Genomic DNA, 20,578 nt, shown 5'->3' with positions numbered 1-20,578 from the left:
TCCAAGCTTTCTGTTTCAAAAGGAAGTTGGTCAACACTGAAAAACAAAGCTTCATTCTCCAAGCAATTTCATGGTATAAGGATAGGTCACATTCAAAATAATCTTTTCATTTCATACAGTAATAGAGATGTCCGGCCCTGTTCTTGAGTAGGTAACTAAGGTTGTCATGAAATGTAATAACCACAGCTTTGACAACAACACAGTGCTGGATGAAATATAAGGACATGAGTGGTTGAGGTGGGGAAGGAGGCTGGCAGAGGACCAGTAACTGGCGTCTGGAGTGACTAAACTGGCATTCAGCTCTGAGTGAGAAACAGCTTGGCCTCATCCACACTGACATTTTAAATGACTGAGTATTCAGCTCCTGCCTCATTTCGGTTTGGCTGTTAAGTTTTGAGGAAGGAAAAAGAAAGGTTGTGTGGCAGAGTAGTTTAAGATCTGGGCTCGTAACCCAGAGGTTGTACAGTAGTTTTAAATCTGAGACAAGGTGATTAGGGGCCCACAGATAACAATGTAAGATGCAGTGCAATAGACAAAGATGCTTTAGCGGCAGTACTTTTAAGGGGATGCTTTTAAAGGATGCCAGTTTTAAGGGTAAGCAATGACACTTACCTTTCTGTTCTCCAAGGACTACGGACAGCAATTTGTATGCTAGAAGGATCTTGTCTCAGCCTAATTTCAGAACAGCGTCATATCTCCTCAGACAGTAGGAAGGACAAAACAGCCCCAGAAGGGCTACACATCGACAAAGGCCTGCTTGATCTGGATACCCCTGAAGTCTGTCACAATGACTCTAACCCATCATGACTGCAATATAGAACAACAAAGAGATAAAGTAATCTCTGATCTACACTCTTAGAAATTGCTGTTAATTTACGGCAGAATTTCAACAGTATAATCCTGTTATGCTCAAAAGCAGTACATTACTGTTTTTTTTGTTTTTGTCAAATGACGTAGACAAAATATAACGGCACTTTACTGTATTTATTAGTCGAAGGAAATAAAACATTACCATCCAGTATTTTTGTAAACTGCAGTGAGCACGCAGGGACTTTCATCCGTCTTCATACTGTCAATAGGTGAGTTTTGCACGATATCATAGACAAAATACATTACATTTGCTACAGCAACTAACCTGTATTGTGGATATTGGAAGTGAAATTATCTTTTATTTGCTGTTTTCAGTGATAAACTCGCCAGATGCGTCATCGTGGAGTGGATTTCTGACTCTGATTATATTATTCCCAATTACAAGGTGAGTTTCATTCAACATGCGATAATTCATCTGCAATGTTTGTTTTTTTTCAAACACTGTTGCATTGAAATCACATTGATGACTCTAGTGCGCTGAAAAGACAGTTGTTGTTCGCTAATAGGCTAGTTTGCTTGTCTGTAATCTGCGAAACCTCCAGAGTATAGAAAAAAAAAAACTTCATTTCGGTGTCATTGTGATTGCAAATTTGGGTAAGCATGTTCTAATATGTAGCCTACATATCTTTATTCTGAGGTCGATTTTTTTGTAATGCTGTTGTGCTTGTTCTGTTATTCTTATGTTGGTTACATTTTTGCATGAATCTAAGTTGGTTTTGTAGTTAGCCTAAGTGATACTTATTATCAGCTGTCCTTTTACAGCGCCCAGACCTTGAGCCATCCTTCTGCGTTATTCAGCTTCTTATGGCTCACTTCTCTGAGAGCCTGGAAGGGTTAATCCTTCTTGCAAACGTAAGTTACTTCTTCTTTTTTTATTTTCTACGCTATGATTGTCCTGACAAGCAAAATGTATGATCTTTTTTTAATTTAAAGCATAATACATACAAGGCATTGTTTATTGGTTATTTTGTTCTTATTTCAACATCATTACATCTGTGTCCTAGGCACCTGCCACTGCTGCTGATGTAGAAAGGACGCTCACATTACCTGCAGCTCCTCGGCTTATACTCCTTGGTATGTACAGTATAGTAGAATCTCTCTTTTTTTGGATGGTTATGATTACTCTACATTAAAACAAAAAAAAAAGGCAAGTAGTAATAGTAGTAGTAGTATTTTTACTGTTATTTCAGCGAAATGTTAAAGGGATAGTTCATTCAAATTCTGTCATTATTTACTCACCTTAGTGTTTTTCCAATGTCATATGCCGTTGTTGTTTTTTTTCAAACCACAAAAGGAGAAATGTATTTAAAAAATTGTCCTGATCACGCACATCCAGATAATAGCAGTGGGTAGCAACTGGCATCAAGAAGAAAAAAAAACCGCAGAAGTGTCACAGAATGGTCCCGTGTGACCATTGTGTTCATAGGTATTTGATAGGTTTCATGAAAAATAGAAAAAAACAAAAAAACAAATTTTCATTTATTATTTAATGGAAATCCTGACATTGGCTTTTGGTGGTCTGTGCTTAACTGTGTGTTCATGAGACACTATTAGTGCCACAGTTCACTCCCAGAATAAACAACTTTACTTGTAAGAAATCATGATTAACAAATCAGTATGACACAGAACATATAGAAATCTCCTGTATGTACAGTTGCGCACAGCAGACCAAAAGTCAATGTCAGGATTTTTGTGAAATAAAACACTACATTTCAGTTAGTTTTTCACCAAAACCTATTGTATACCCCTTATTGTAAACACTTGGAATATACAACATGTGTCCCATGGGCTCATTCTGTGATAACTTTTGCTTCTTTTTGTAAAAGCTTGATGCTGGTCACTATTCACTGCCATTACATGGACGAGAGCGAGCAGATGATTTTTTTTATAATTTCTTGTGTGTCTGAAAAAAGAACCTACAGAGCTTTAGCACAACACCAGGGTTAGAAAATGATGGCTTAATTTTTAACATTTTGAAAATTTTTATTTTTAGGAGTTTGGAACAACACGAGAGAGTAATTTATGAGAGGATTTAATTTTTTTGGTGAAATACACTTCAAAAATATTAAGAAAAAATGTAAGCAACATAATTTAACAATACAAAATTTATACACATTTTGACTTAAAGGTCTGTCCTGACCAGTCCATGTTGAAATGCATTTCTTTTAGAAGGACAAGACTGTTTAAAATTATTTTAGCTTTCCTTGCATTCATTTGTAATTGGCAATGTCAAATTAATGTTATGTTAATGCTGAAATGGATTTTTCATTTTAAGGATTCAGGTGAAACACCAGGAAGCAGTATCCAGCACTGGATGATCAACCTTGAGTTGCGCATCATTTGTGAAGACATCCAACTGTCTTTCCTGTCTGGGCTTGCAGCTCTTTTCTCTACTTACTACAATTTCAATCTTCAATACCAAGTTGAAGCCACATGCACACTGGAATTTATCCAAAGGTTAGATACTTGGATGCATACATTCAATTTACTAAATTTACATTTGATTTTATTTGTATATCTCTTATTACAATACATATAGATTTAAAGCAGCTTTACAGAAAATGTGTTTCATTTAAACACTTGGCCCTAATAAACAGGGAATCTAGCATCAAATAGAGAAATTTCCTATCAAATATTTGAGCCCTATGAAGTAGCCATAAGTGAATGTCAAGGAAATAAAATGTCCATTGGTGGTGACGTGTTGGTGGAAACCTTGAAAGGAAGCAGATTCATCCAGGACCCATCTTTTGTTGCCATTAAAATGATGACCATGTGCATTTGTTAAATTTTTTTTTAAGTCATGACTAAAATAATATAGGGTATAAGATGTGTTATGTCAATGCTTGAACAAAGAGATATCTTTAATCTAGACTGAAACGCATCATTCAGCCCAAAAGATCTGAGTGCTGGAGCTGTTAAGAGAATTTCCTTGCCTGACAATGTAAAGCAAAGTGTTCTTGATAAAAGCATAGACTTGCTATACTGATATATGCTATATTTATATGTTCCCCATGAGTAATCTTTTCCCCCTCCACACTAATTATAAACACACACATTTGTTTTGCAGGTGGTTCATCGGGATAAATCCGGAAAAGGGCACCAAGGCTGGAGGAGTCATATCAAAGCGGACGGGGAAGGTCACACAGAAAAAGAAAACCGTGAACCCTCGTGTCTCCAGTCTGCTTAAAAAATGTATGGATTTTGAGTGGGACTTTATATAAGTATTACACACCACCACACACACACATCACATACATTCATTCATTCATTCACTCACAGTCTCTCTTGATCACTGTTTTTTCAGGTATTCAGTAATTTTTATTCACTCATAAACATTTACTCAGTTGTTCTTTAAGTTGTTCACTTAATCTCTGTGTCCAGAGTAAATTTTTTGGACAGCCTGTATGACTTGGACAGCTATCAGAATATTTTGTTAAAGACTTGTTAAAGCAATTGATTTATCATTTATACAGCTGAAATGTACAATTATTGTAATAAAGTGAACTAACATTTATTGTAATAAATGTAATAATTTTTTAGCTTTGCTTTACCATTTGTTTTCATTTTGTACAAATGTCAGAATCTGATTTGGGGAATATTTTAAGTTTATTTCTGTTATGACCAATTCTTCCCCATAAATAGCTGAAATTTCAGTTCTTTTCTTTACTGTTATCTAGGCATTTTTCTAAGAAAGTCATTCAAAAGTTTAATAAAACGAGACATGTTTTACATGTTTTAAAACAATACTTTAAAGCTGCTTTCCTTCTGTTACATTTTTAAGTCACTGTTTCAAAAGGTACATTTATACACTGTAGTAATTTTAAGACTGTTAGGGGCAATTTATGAAATCACAATGTTTAGAAAATATATGCATGTATGTACATATACATATATATATATATATACTTTGAATGTAGAAACAGCATTATGCTGTGTTTGCAAAAACAGTCTTCAACTGTAAATTTCACCAACAGTAAGACACAGTTAATTTTACAGTGCCTTGCTGGCAACCGTGCTGCCAGTTATTTCCTGTTTTTTTAATAAACAGTAGGCAACTGTAATTTTAATTAACAGTAAAACACTGTTAATTTTACAGTGCCTAGCTGGCAACCGTGCTGCCAGTTCTTTACTGTTTTTTAACGGGACAATTTTACAGTGTACATACCAGGCTGATTAAACCAGACACTTTAAAAGCAGCAAAAGTTTGCTATGCACATATTATACCATTTGACATTTGGGGCTGGTAAGACTTTTAATGTGTTTGAAATAGGTATTTTATGCTCACCAAGACTTTATCTGATGTAAAAAAAAAAAAAAAGTAATATGTGGTTGTAACTTATGTAACTGTAATGTAATTTATGTAAATGCACATAAATGTAATTTATTCCTGTGATAGCAATGCTAAATTCAGTGTTACATGATCCTTCAGAAATCATTCCTAAAATGCTGAATTGTTGCTCAAGAAACATTTTTTATTATTAACAATATCCAAAACAATTGTGCTGTTTTATAATTTTGTGGATTAGTTTTTTTTATAACAATGTATAAGTCTTAACAGTCACGTTTAACTAATTTAATGCATTCTTTATTCTTAAAGCATTAATTTCTTTAAAAAAAAAAATCACACTTAACCCATATGTTTCGAAGGATTATGCTGGGTACACACTAAAAGATTTTTAAAATCTTATAAGATCCACAAACATGAGGGAAAAAAATCCTAGATTTAACCGTTTTGCTCCTATAGTGTGTGGTGACCTCGGGGTCCCCCACAACACATCAGGATTTTTGATCGTAAATATTCAATGTTGTTAGAATATCACCTTGTTAGGAAACAGTAACTGTAGGGACGTGACAATTATATGATGTACATGATGCGTCTCCACTGTTGGTTGTAATATTGCCGAAGAAGTGTTAGCAAACCCTTGAGCAGCAACAGCAGTACCGTATACTCTGACATTGTTGTTTGTTTGTTCGCGCTTGCCTTTAAAATCGACATATGTCTACATACCTAACGTGTACTATGCATGCGCATGACATCACCGTTTTCCACTTTTCACACCACTTTGAAACCCGTTTTCAAATTTATGCGTTTTCAGTCCCCAAAACGCAGTTGTCATGTAAATGAACAGGCAAAACGCATTAAAAGTTTCCTGTTTTTGGCTGAAATCGTTGTCGTGTAAACGGCCCCTCAGTCACTCTCTCAACACACCTCACACCACAGGAAAATCTGATAAGATAATCTTTAGAACCACCAAGATAATCGGAACATTACCTAGGATTGTCGGAAGGGGAGAAATCAGCCCAAAATCAGCCCGATTATCTTGTGGTGTGTACCCAGCATTAGTTCACTTCCTGAATAAAGATTTCCTGATAATTTACTCACCTCCATGTCATCCAAGATGCACATGTCTTTCTTTCTTAAGTTGAAAAGAAATTAAGATTTTTGAGGAAAACTTTCCAGGATTTTTCTCCATATAATGAACTTCAATGGCAGGTCCAAATTTCAGTTTCAATGCAGCTTCAAAGGGCTCTACACAATCCCAGCCGAGGAATAAGGGTCTTATCTAGTGCAATGAAAGGTCATTTTCTAAAAAAAATTAACAATATATACTTTTTAACCACAAATGCTCGTCTTGCTCTAGTTTGACCTCATGCAGTATGTTGTCACGTTGGAAAGGTCACGCGAGACATAGCCGGAAGTACCCAGTGTTTACAAACGAATGTGCAAAGAAAGTCAAACACCCTTTACAAAAAAAAAGGTCAAGCAACGATGTTGGATGATTTTGAAGTTGGAGGAGAAAATGAGATGGATTTTTTTGCCCTAACTTTTTGAACCGAATTACACAAATGAAGAGCTAACCAATGTGATTACGTAATGCATGAAGTCGCGTATGCGCACTGCAGAGTACAAGCATTTGTGGTTAAAAAGTATATGTTTTTTTTTTTATAAATGACAGATCGTTTCACTAGCTAAGACCCTTATTCCTTGGCTGGGATCGTGTAGAGCCCTTTGAAATTGTATTGAAACTGCAATTTGGACCTTCAACCCACTGGCCGCCATTGAAGTCCATTATATGGAGCTAAATCCTAGAACGTTTTCCTCAAAAACCTTAATTTCTTTGCGATTGAAGAAAGAACGACCTGAACATCTTGGATGACATGATGGGGGTGAGTAAATTATAGGGGTGTAAATCGGATGGTTTGTCACGATACGATACGATACGATACCGATTCTCATACCCAGCGATACGATATTTGCCGATACCTCAAAAAATTCAACAATACGATTACGATTTGATTTGATACAGGAGTATATCAATCGATATATCGATATTATGATATTATATTCCTTTTTTAAACAACCAACTACATTTTTATTAATTCACAAATGCAACCAAAATATATAACATGAACATTTATCGGAAATTTTCACATCCTGTACCTTAATTGGGACATTCACAACAAAAAAATAGGCCTACACTTTTTTTAAATAATAAAGAAAATAAACAATTGGAAAAACAATTCTGGCTGCTACTACGGGCTCAGTGCTAAAAACTTTTCTACATATAACCAAATTACAAGCAATAGCAGAAAATAAATACAATAGAACAAAGACACCATTTCAATAAACAGTGCTTTTCAGGTTTTTCAGCTCAGTTGAAAATAAATTTTCAGGTACACTGCAGAAATGTAATAATCAAATGTAATATAAGCCTAGCCTTCACTGTATAAATTAAATATAGATGAATAATTTTTATGTTACAAAGGTTATTTAGTCAGGAGCAGTGAGCACTTGTATTTTTCTTTGACAGCATTAGATTTATTATTAGTTTGCTTTCACTTTAAGAACGAAAGCACAGATTTAATATACTAATACACATGTGTTTTCTTTCTCAACTATTTATGTTAAAGGGGTCATCGGATGCCCATTTTACACAAGTTGATATGATTCTTTAGGGTCTTAATGAAAGGTCTGTAACATACTGTGGTTAAAATTTCTCAATGGTAGTGTAAAAAACACCTTTACCCTGTCAAAATCAGTTCTGTCTTCAGCACGCTGATCTAGTCCATGTTTCTTTAAATCCTTGTGAGCTCTGCTGACCCCACCCCTCTCTTCCGTGGAGTGACGAGCAGACCATAGATATGTGTAGATTCCATATTCGACCGCTCCAGATATGTTGACGGACACGTCAGCCATCGCGCATTCAACATAATAATCAATAGCTGTGTCTCATTTAGAAGACTGCATCCTCCGAAAGTCAAATCCTCTGGAGGTTGCATCCTCTGTAGGATGTGTAATGTATACGAAGTGTCCTCAACCTAGAATAAAATGAGACGGCCTTCGTAGGACGGGTGGAAAAGGAAACAGGAAGTAACACGTTGATTTGCCAACACATTTAGTGCATCATTGTGCTCTCACGCTACTTAAATGAAGGAAAATAATTTCTAAATTTGGAAAGTAATTTGAAGAAAAAAATGCTTTTACTTGTTTTATTTTGCTCAATGTTTGAGGAGCTGCAGCGTACGTACAACATTCATCTCAAAAAAAGGAGCAGGATATTAAGAACAAAGTTTATCTGTTTTTATTGGAGGCACTTGAAAGTTGAAAACACCACATCTGCACTTGTGTGTACATCTGCCAGCGCCGGCATTTTTCAAATTAACGACTGTTGTTTATGGCGACGCAAAGAATTGTGGGTTATCTGTAGCAGCGAAGGATACACCTGATGCATCCTCCGAATTCCTGTGAAAGAAGGTCGCATTCGACGGTCGCATTCGGAGTGTCCTACTTGCTTTTTTGAAATGAGACAGCCTCGATGACGTATGCACCCTTCGAATGAGACCTCCGGAGGACACAGCCTTCTAAATGAGACACAGCTAATGAATATTCAAAGATATACAAGCGTATAACTTGCTGTTGTAGACGCACACAGTCAATGTGCTGAAAGATTCGCAGACCGTTCCAAAAATGGCGGATGGCTTATGTATCGCAGCCCATAGAAAAAGTCGATATTGAGGCATCTAGGTGTATATACCTATGGAGCATTTAAAAAAACAAAACACTGAGTGTATTTTTATCATTATAGGATGGATGTGTACACAGTACAAAAATAAAGGTGTCTATTTATACTACAGATATCGATATTTTACATGTGGCATCGATGCATCGTATCGTCAGACATCGTATAGATGAATTGTTACACCCCTAGTAAATTATCAGGAAAATGTTATTCTGGAAGTGAACTAATAATACTAATCCTTTAACGGTAGTGTCATCATAAACTGATTAATTTTCTGCTAATAAAAACAAGACTGCAAGAGATGGTACAGGCTGAGAGTACATTCTGTTCAGTATGTGGCACGCTGTCAGCTGTCAAAATATTAAAAATACACAAAATAACTTCTGGGTGGTGAAAATTACACATAGCAGGACATAATTACTTGGTACAAAACAACATGACATATTCAACAGACTGTATTCTCATAACTAATAGCTTTCTTTTGCATCAAATTAAGATGCTTTCTACTGTTTATCTGCCATCATAAACAAAATATGTATTAATTTTCCCTCGAGTGATACCATTTTCTGTACCATCTGATAAACGGTTTAATTAAACTTCTGTTGCAATATACGGTTCGAAAATACCCTCTGCCACATTATGGTGCATCAAGACAATTCCAGTCCATTTGGACTTCAATGTGATAGCTTAATAATAGATAAAAAAGATATTGGGGCATCTGTGTGCTGTGAGGCTGTGAGGGTTAAGACAACATTTCCACATCATAACCCTAATCTCTCTCAAACACAGCCCGGTGGAGCGGCGGCTGTCACATCAACAGGGCTGGTCTTCAGCTGGCCTGGAGCCAGAAATAACAGCGAGTTAACATGGTGCCCATGACCTGAGTGCTCACTCAAACAACTAATCACCCAAACGGGATGTTCCCTGCCACCGTGCCATCACATTTAACAACATCATGTTCAAAACAACACAGCCAAGTATTTGCTGGCCTCCTTTAGCCTCGGCTAAACCAAATTTAAAATCAATTCTGACATTTCCAAATACTCAAATGAATTGTTTTTCTGAACTTTCTTTATTTCTGCCTGTTGAACACGAAGACCTCTGTATGGATTCCCACCTACTATATTTGATGACTCAGCTGACTTCGTGAAATGGTGGTCACCCCCTTCTTTCACTTCTGCACACAGCTGCACTAAAAATCTTGAAGGATACTTGTTCGGCTCTGTTTTCTAGTGAATCTTGCTTAAATGTTCAGGCAAAACTAAAGCAATTAGGGAAAAAGCAAACAAAATGGCTGACTCAGATGCTTGCGGGGCTTGATATATTCTACTTATTTAAGATTTCCAGTATTGTGCAATGATTCTTTATCTCTCGTGTTTATGAATGATTGAGAGTGCACTTCTAAATAAACGGGAGGGTGCTGGAAAATACCTTGGATGGGGGTCTATAAATTCAATTGATTTTCAACTGTTTGGATCGTGTTCTCATAACATGCGCTTCTGTCCATCCATCCATCCATCCAGCCACCCACACACACAAACACTCGGCTGACTGTCCTCAGCCTCACCGAATGGCAGCGCGAGGATAAGCTAAGCTGCTCTTACAGACACGTGCATGTGGAATTACGGTTCTGCTTCATGCATTTGACAGATAGAATGTAAAATGTGGTGGAAGGGGCGAGGGAAAGAGAGAGAGAGAAAAAAAAAGAAGAAGAAAGAATGCCTGTACTTATTTACTTAATTATTTCACAGATCTATTCTTGTTTTATGTATTATATAATCATTTGTTCCTTATTCATGTAATGGACAATGCTTTGGCAATACTGTGCAAGTCATGCCAATAAAGCTCAGTTGAATTAGAAAAAATTGAGAGCGAGAGAGAGAGCGAAAGCGATAGAGACAAATACCCTGACACAACACAAACAGCTCCAAGCTGTTCTCTTTGATTCGCATGCTACATTCAGATACCTATATATAGAGAGCTAGTGTCAGACTTTGTTTCCCTGTGTCTTGTGTTTCCAGGTGCTCCCTGTGTTTCCTTATGCCCTTATTTGGACTTCCTGTTCCTTTCCTCATTTAGAGTCTTATTAATTCATTTGTCCCCAGCCCTGTGTTTAATTACTCCTCACCTGTTTCTGTTCTTCCTCGTTTGATTTCCTAGTGTTCTTAAGCCCTGTGTCTCCCTGTCTCCCATGTCCGGTATTGTTTGTCTTACCCCCGAGTTCCACGGTCTGTGTGCTGGCATCAATAAAGAAGGATTATAGAACGATCTCCTTGTCTCCTCGCTCCTTGCTCCCCGAGCAGTGTGACAGAATACTGGACCGATACCGACGCGGCGATGGAGATCGTCGCACGCTTCATCGCCCTTGCCCGCCAGGATCTCCCTTTTCCCGAGTTTTCGTGGGAGTTCTGCAGGCTCGCCGCGGTGACGGCCCTCGATAACGCCACCATCCTCTCGCTGTTCTGGCACGGGGCCAATTCCCACCGTCCCGTAGACCTCCCAGACACCACAGGACTATGCTGGAGGGAGGGAGGGGATCCTCCAGTGTCTGAACCAGCCCGCCGTCGTTCGCGGCTCCCCCAAGCCCGCCGCCGTTCGCGACTCTCCATGCCAGCCGCCGTTCGCGGCCAACGCAAGCTCACTGTCCACGGGGGAAGTTCACGCCGCTGTCCGCGGCTATCCCATGCCTGCCACCGTTCACGGGGAAGTTCACGCCGCCGTCCGGGGCTCTCCCAAGCCTGCAGGCAGACAGTATGGCAAGCCCGCCTGCAAAGAATATGGTAAGCTTACCGGTCGTTGCTGTCCCAAGCCCAGTGCCCGCTCCTCGACAGCGCCCTCCTGTGCCCGCTCCTCCAGAGCGCCCCCAAGAGTCCGCGCTTCCAGAGCACCCTCTTATGTCTCCGCTGGTCCCATCCAGCCCTCCTGCGTCTCCGCTGGTCCCATCCAGCTCACCTACGTCTCCTACGTCTCCGCTGATCCCGTCCAGCTCTCCTGCGAGACTCTCCTACGTCTCCGCTGGTCCCATCCAGCTCTCCTGCGTCTCCTACATCTCCGCTGGTCCATCCAGCTCCGCGCTGCCCGAGCGCCCCCCAAGAGTCCGCGCTGCCCGAGTGCCCCCAAGTACCAGATCGAGCCCCTACTTCCCCCAAGGATTTTTTTTTTGGGGGGGGGGGGGGTAGTAGGGCTCCTGACGAAGAGGCTGGGGCCGCGGTCTCGGAGGCGGACCCGCCATGGTCGCCCAAGCTCCCTGCTCCACCATGGCCTAGCGAGTCTCCTGTCCCGCCATGGCCTCCCGAGTCCCCTGTCTCGCCATGGCTCCCGGAACGGGCGCCGCTCTGGAGGCCAGAAGCCCTCCCCTTTGGATGGTGTATGGCGCAAGGACGCGCCTTCCGGAGGGGGGGCGTAATGTCAGACTTTGTTTCCCTGTGTCTTGTGTTTCCAGGTGCTCCCTGTGTTTCCTTATGCCCTTATTTGGACTTCCTGTTCCTTTCCTCGTTTAGAGTCATTATTAGTTAATTTGTCCCCAGCCCTGTGTTTAATTACTCCTCACCTGTTTCTGTTCTTCCTCGTTTGATTTCCTAGTGTTCTTAAGCCCTGTGTCTCCCTGTCTCCCATGTCCGGTATTGTTTGTCTTACCCCCGAGTTCCACATTCTGTGTGTTGGCATCAATAAAGAAGGATTATAGAACGTTCTCCTTGTCTCCTAGCTCCTTGCTCCCCGAGCAGTGTGACAGCTAGCAATAATGTCCAAAATTGCCTGCTAATGGTAAAATATATAATAATAAAATAAATAATAAAATAATATATATATAGTATGTAATAATAATATAATTAATAAAATATTCAGATACCTATATATAAAATATTTTGAAATATACAGATACCTGGGGGTATCTGTATATTTATATAGTATATTTATATAGTGGGGGAAGTCGTGGCCTAATGGTTAGAGAGCTGGACTTGTAATCCAAAGGTTGCGGGTTCGAGTCTCCGGCCGGCAGGAATTGTAGGTGGGGGGAGTGAATGTCCAGCGCTCTCTCCACCCTCAATACCACGACTGAGGTGCCCTTGAGCAAGGCACCGAACCCCCAACTGCTCCCCGGGCGCTGCAGCATAAAATGGCTGCCCACTGCTCCGGGTGTATGTTCACGGTGTGTGTGTGTTCACTGCTGTGTGTGTGCACGTTGGATGGGTTAAATGCAGAGCACGAATTCCGAGTATGGGTCACCATACTTGGCTGAATGTCACTTCACTTCACTTCACTTCACCTATATATACTCAGAATAACAATACATATAGCTTTAGATCCAAAACTGTAAAAGGTGATATAAAAATATTAAATTATAATTAAAATAAAATACAAAATATTATATAAAATTATTTCTTTAAAATAACATAATATTAATGGATACTAAATATTCCTATACATACATACAGCTAGAATATAGTGTCCAAAACTACCTGCTATTGGTGATTTCAATATATATATATATATATATATATATATATATTAGGGCCGGGACTCGATTAAAAAAATTAATCTAATTAATTAGAGGCTTTGTAATTAATTAATCGAAATTAATCGCATTTTAATCGCATATAAATATTTGACCTGAGAACAGTGAGAAGTAAGTTTTTTTATATGGATTTTTACATTTCCCATCCACAGGGCCAACCAAAGCGGTCTCATCAGCTTCTTTGTCCATGTTCACTGTGGTTTGTTTTTGGTTTCTCAATATGCGTTCTTCAGCGATCTTGCGTCCTTGTGTTCTCGTTCTACGTCATCATTAACCGCCGAAGTTCAGTTCCAATTCTCAAGAATGCAAGTATTGAGGATGCATGAAAGTGCCCGGATATGTTCTTGAAACTGAGGATGCATCGAGTGCAGACTTGAGAGAATCAGCCTTTAGAAATCGCAGAAAACGCTGTGGGTGGCCGGTGTACGGAAGCCTGTAAGCTTTAAAGTCGCTCTCACAAATACTTAACGGCTCTTCAAGTTGAAAGTAAATATTAATCGTTTTGTTTTGGTTAATTTTAATAAAGTTATAAGACCCGGAGAAAGTCTGCATTTTTATTGGCATATTAAAATGAATCTTAACAGTAAAACATATAACGCTCTAAAATAAAACAATACAATTATATGAAAGTAATATCTATAATAGTATGAAATGTTTTAATAAGTTATGACATTTTGTAATATTTATTGTTCATTGGTCGCTGCTTATGCTGAGACTATGCGGTCAGTTAAGCAAGAACGCAGTACATCTCAGTTCTCATAAGTGTGCGTTCTGTGTTCTCGCGTCCTTCCGAGTTCGTTCTTCCAAGGAAGCTTGGCAAGACCGGTCTCCACGAGAACGCAAGTCCGTTCTTGGAATTCTGAACGCTAGTTGGTGCTCCACTATAATCGGTCCGCCGAAACTCATCCAGTGAGAAACGTTCCGCGGTGCAAAAATAAGTGCGATTAAAATGCGTTAAAAAAATTTAACGCGTTATTTTTGTGTAATTAATTAATCTAAATTAACGCGTTAAAGTCCCGGCCCTAATATATATATATATATATATATATATATATAAATGTAAATAACTGTTATCTTCAACATTTGTATACATAATATAATTTAATTTAAGCTGCAGTTCCCTGGGTTACTGGGCAGTATTGATTTGGGGATTGGGGACTGGCGAGTGTTAATTTTGGCCCTTGTACACAGACAACAATGTGTTTGTGTGCTATTTTTATCAGTCACACAGGGAAATAACTCTTACCATCCACCACACAAAAAGAATGTATTGAAATGTATGACGCTCCCCGTAATAGCCATGTGAATGTGAACTGGGGCAGCGGTTCCAGTAAATATGCATTCACATCAGAGGCTAAACATGTTCACTGTCAAACAATCACTCATATGCAAGCATAGAAAGCGGCACTGAACTGGACAATTTGGCCAAACTTTAACAAATGGGTCTTAATCCCTTCTTGGAAAAAAAAAACATTAGTTACTGATTTAAAAAACTATAGGCAGCAAATCCTTGTGCCATAAACAGTGTTTGACTGGTTCACAGTTAATATAAAGAGAGTTTGCTGTTAGCATGTTGCTAAGCTAACTCCACAATCAGCATAAAACAACATATAAATATTGGGTAGCCCATTTTAATCAAATGAAACCTTAGGTGAATATATAGTTTTAACATTTATCTCACTTCCTCCACCATTTTAGATTACTTTTTTTTTTTTCACTGAGCTTGGGATTGCATTCTAAGATATATGTGATGCTGCATTTGGCCAAAATAAGTTTTATGGGACAGTGTTCATATTAGGAACATGTTATTAAATGCTAAATTAAAATGCTGCTTATGTAGGCAGTTCTCTAGGTTTTGGAACAGAGCCTGTGTGTACCTCTAGGGCCAAAAAGTTCACAGATATACAGATATCTCTGAACCTGTATCCAGTTTCATTTAGCGACGATGACCTGACACTAGCTCACGTGGCAGTGCCAGAGACTGTGTTCAGAAGCTAAACGGCTCCATCTAATCATAGTGGCACAGGCAGAAAGCAGCCAATCACATTAATAGTGCTAAACCAACCAGACAGCCTACACAACTCCAGTCCAGTTGGTCTACTATTCCAAGTCAGGTTTTTGCCAAGGCTCTTATGTGTTTTGGTGAAACAAAACCTGATCTCACAATGAAAGTAAGCTAAAATGAAAAGAATAGCTGTGAACATTAGAGGTACACACTGCCTACATAAGCAGCATTTTAAGGCATTTAAAGGATTAGTTCACTTTTAAAAAAACTTTTGCTGATAATTTACTCACCCCCATGTCATCCAAGATGTCCATGTCTTTTCTTTCTTCAGTCGAAAAGAAATTAAGGTTTTTGATGAAAACATTTCTCCATGTAATGGACTTCATTGGGACCCAAACGGTTCAAGGTCCAAATGACAGTTTCAGTGCAGCTTAAAAGGGCTTTAAACGATACCAGACGATGAATAAGCGAAACTTATCTAGCGAAACGATCGGTCATTTCAAAAATAAATAAAAAAGTTTAAGTTTTATAAGCACAAATGCTTGCCTTGCTCTGTTCTGTGATGCGCGTTCGTGACGTCACGTAATACGCAATGATGTTGAAAAGGTCACGGTTGACTTAGGCGGAAGTACCGATCCCAGTGAAGTCCATTATATGGAGAAATGTTTTCATCAAAAACCTTAATTTCTTTTCGACTGAAGAAAGACATGGACATCTTGGATGACATGGGGGTGAGTAAATTATCAGCAAAAGTGTTTTTAAAAGTGAACTAATCCTTTAATAACATGTTCCTAATATGAACACTGTCCCATAAAACTTATTTTGGCTAAATGCAGCATCACATATATCCTAGAATGCAATCCCAAGCTCAGTGAAACAAAAAAGCCATCTAAAATGGTGGAGGAAGTTAGATAAATGTTAAAACTATATTCACCTAAGGTTTCATTTGATTAAAATGGGCTACCCAATATTTATATGCTACTTTATGCTGATTGTGGAGTTAGCTTAGCAACATGCTAACAGCAAACTCTCTTGATATTAACTGTGAACCTGTCAAACACTGTTTATGGCACAAGTATTTGCTGCCTATAGTTTTTTAAATCAGTAACTAATGAGTTGTTTTTTCAAGAAGGGATTAAGACCCATTTGTTAAAGTTTGGCCAAATTGTCCATTGTCTATTGTCAATAGTGTTGAAATGACTGGATTTCACCGTGAAAAAAAACGCACAAATGTGACCGAACCTTTAGAAAAGTAAGCTTGAAAGATTTCAGAACAGTGTGACATGCTGTTTCTTGTTACAGTGAAGAACCTATTAACCATCCAACAAAATTTAACCCTCTGACAAATGATGCTAAGTGTTAAAGATACTGACTAGGCTCAAACCATGAGGGGTTGATTAAAAAGCACTACCAGCTTCACCAACCACTGAGAAGTGAACAGTTTGGCAATGATAAATCTAGTACTAACCCACCTTAACCAGCATGGACACTCATGCTAGTTTTAACCTGTTTTTCTTTTTCAACAAGAATAACAATGATAAATGTATGTGGAGAAGATTAACTAATAAACAACACTCTGTAGTCCTGCCATTGTGCACAGACCTGCCATTACGCCACATGACACTTCTGGCTTTATGAATGGAAATAAGGACACTTGAGATGTAATGGCTTGTGAGCATCTGTATTCTGTGTCCAGATGTCCATATGGGACTGTTCACGGTTTAAAAGTGATCTGTCTGCACTAATGACCAACCATTTGTCTTGCAATGAACTTTACAATGCGAGATGACTCTGGCCCAAAAACTGAGCTGATGTGACTGGATTTAAATGGACTGGCTCTGAACTCAAGTCCGAGGGTTTGTAGGCATGTGACTCCACAGTTAATCTGCTTATGTCCCACCATTGTTTCTGATGAAAAACTATAGATCGCACACAGCTTTTTCAGCTCGCTAATTAATCGCATGGCTTCTTAATAATGCATAGGATTGCTGCTTTCATCTCTCATGTATCAAATGCAATATTTACAGTATGACCTAGAAAATAAACAAATTGTCATTATTTGGCTTTTTTAAATTTGTATGTCTGAAAGTTAGTATGTACGTGTTTGGCCCTATCACTATCTCCCTAAGGAAACAAACAAGACCATTGTGCTCAAACTGGTTGCTGTGGAAAGGGAATGAGGGATGAGGGAGGGAGAGAAAGAGATAGTATATCTGCAGGGGGAAAACCAGCTCGGAAATACTTGCAGCCAAGGGAATAGAATAACAAAAAGAGCAGCCTCTAAAATGCATGGAAACCACCCCAGAGTAAAGCGGAAGTGGGTGAATGAACCAAGCGAACATCACAGACCTGCATAAACTAAGCAAAAATGAGACAGGAAGGGAGACTTAAGATGGAGAGGCCCATCGTTTTGCCAATACACTGGCCTAGAAACTCACAGAGACAACCTGAACCAGAACACCTGAAAATATAGTGACACTCCTGACCTCGATTTTGGAAGTGTATCCTTTTTTAATCTTAATCAGATTTACTTGGCCTCTTACCCCAGTGTGAACGTCTGACCTTAATGCAAAGACAAATAGGAACAAAAATTGTACCATGACCTTACAATCTCCTTGACTCGGCTCTTCTGCAGATCTCCTTAAGATGTTAAAGTGTGCTTGGATCAAAAATATACATCCCCTCTGTATGTACACTAACATACAAAATTTAGGGTCGGTAAGATTGTTTTCAATGTTTTTTGAAAGAAATCTCTTTTGCTTACCAAGGCGTGTATTTATATGATCAGAAATACAGTAAAACAGGTCATATTGTGAAATATTATTACAATTCAAAAGAATTTAATATTTTATTTATTATTTTCCAGTAATGGCAAAGGTAAAATTTACAGTCTTCAATGTCACGATCCTTAAGAAATCATTCTAATCATTCTCTGTTGATCTGGTGCTCATGAATAATTTCTTAAGTTGTAAAAAGTTGTGCTGCTTAATATTTTTGTAGAAACCATGATATATTAAAAGTGATGTCTAGAAAGTTCAAAAGAGCATTTATTTTAAATACGGTCACTTTTGATCAATTTAATGCATCCTTTCTGAATAAATCTTACTGACCCCAACTTTTGAAGAGCATCAGTGAAATCACAGATAAAATGATTGAAAAATAACAAAATTATGAAGAATATAAACAACAATGTGCACCAAATATTCAGCACTGAAGAGAACCAAATTTCAGAATTGGTCATTGCAAAACCTATATTGATCTATGTTGGCTACGGTCTAAAATATACATATCCAGTTGAGCAGAAACAAACTAAATGACATCAAATCCATAGAATCTCATAAAACCTATATGATAAATATATGGTTTATTCATTTTTCATTCCAGGTTTTTTATTATTATTTATAGGCGTTTAGCCTTTAACTTATAGAAAAGTGTATAGAGGGACAAGGATTTAGATACCAATATGGCACAGACCCTGAATTCCCATGTGCCTAACTGCTCTTTGGTCACGTGAGCACATGCTGCACCCACCGTGACTTCAATATATCGGGAATATATTGTTATTTTATACAGTTAGTATGCACAAATATAGGAATGTACAAGAGCAGAGATTTCATACTCACCCTAAGAGCTTCAATGACCAGATCTCTGGCCTCAAGTTCTCCCTCCATGATGCTCAGAAGGGTCAGGAGCTCTGGTTTGCTCAGGTTGTCGATGTTCAGCTCGCATTTCTGAAACACACAGAGCAAGAACACGAGCCTTGTTAAAGGAAAATGACACTGCATGTCTCAGATGGTCTACTAGGTCCTTGGCAGAGAAGGTGTTGTGTGGGCACCGATCTCACTGCCTACAGTATTAAGTTTTCACTGAAACATTAACCAACTTGAAATCAGAAGTTCTGTCTCATCGGAGCTCCCTTGGGTAGTGATTTTAATAACAAAAAAACAAAAATAAATACATAAAATCTTTTTTTTAATATATATATTGTGCAACTAAAACTGTGGAATTGTTTAGATGTTTCAATGCAAACAATTGTTTTGTTGTTCTTCACTCTTGCTCATGTTTTTTCATGCTAATGTCTGATACACTGGTGATCTTAATTTGATCAATAATGGGCAAATAAATAACAGTTTATGATACACTGATTCATCTCAATTAGTAAATCGTTATGGAAAGATAAATTATAAATCTTCATCTTTAATAGGACCTACTTTTCACCTTAATGATTAAAAAATAGCCCAAAGATCTATTAATAAAACAACTCATGAATTATACAGCCTTAATTAACCATCATTTAAATTATAATACCCTACAGATTTGTTATATAACATATGTTATAATATTTGGTTTTAGTTCTAGGTTTTTCCATAAGATAAAGACAAACTAAAGAGCAGCGATGCACTTAGTTAAATATTTTAAACCAGAGTCCAATTCAATTAGGAATATGCAATGAAATAGCCAGAAGATGAGATATTATCACAAAGCAATGAAAATTGTTTCTGTGAGGTTGATATATAAGATTTTTCACATTGTTAGGGCCTGTAACTAAGACCAGTAGCTCTAGTGGCCTTTCAACAAATTATGTGCTTCATTAGGTGGTCTACCTTGTCAAAGCCCAATTTCTAATGTTCAGTTCCATATACTACTGTATATGTAAGAACTGAGCGAGTCTCTTTGGGAAGGACTAACTGGCACATGTGACTCATCTCTGTGTAATGAGAAACGAGAGAGTAGTAAATGGTTAATCAAACTCTGTCCAGTTTTTCTGGTGTGATCCTAACTGCAACACTGATTGTAGCATAGACACAGAATCTTCCTCAGAAACTGGTAAACATCTCCTGCACCTTAATTTACAGATGTCAGAGTACAGTATAATTCTTGAGAAAAATATTCTCGCATAATGAGACTTGCAACCCCAGTCAATTTTTGAAATCCACAGAAAAGCAATACTGAGTGTGCTGCGGTTGAAGAAAAAATGTCAATACTGGTCAGTGGGAGATGCTGTTGACCAGGTCTTGCAAAATGTTTTCTTGAATGCAGTGCAATGTTGAGGCAATTCTTTTTTCAAGCCAGATTGTGTACGGATGGGGTCAGACCACTTGAGTATACTTGATAAACAAAACTCCCCGCCAAATAAACTATTCATGGACCTTGCATACTTCTGTA

General features: G+C 38.2%; 1 protein-coding gene across 1 annotated transcript in view; it reads right to left on the bottom strand.

The window, feature by feature from the left end:
- LOC306843234 (cortactin-binding protein 2-like) overlaps positions 1-20,578 on the bottom strand; it is a 54,369-nt gene that overhangs the window by 31,817 nt on the left and 1,974 nt on the right. The window contains exon 2 of the mRNA XM_079374576.1: positions 19,036-19,143. Within this exon, the coding sequence (XP_079230702.1) occupies positions 19,036-19,143 (108 nt within the window). The remainder of the gene's footprint in view (positions 1-19,035; positions 19,144-20,578) is intronic.

The sequence above is a fragment of the Barbus barbus genome (assembly GCF_936440315.1).
Source record: "Barbus barbus genome assembly, chromosome: 23".
Taxonomy (NCBI): Eukaryota; Metazoa; Chordata; class Actinopteri; order Cypriniformes; family Cyprinidae; genus Barbus; species Barbus barbus.
Note: the sequence above shows the minus strand (reverse complement) of the source record. Positions and strands in the feature narration are given on the sequence as shown.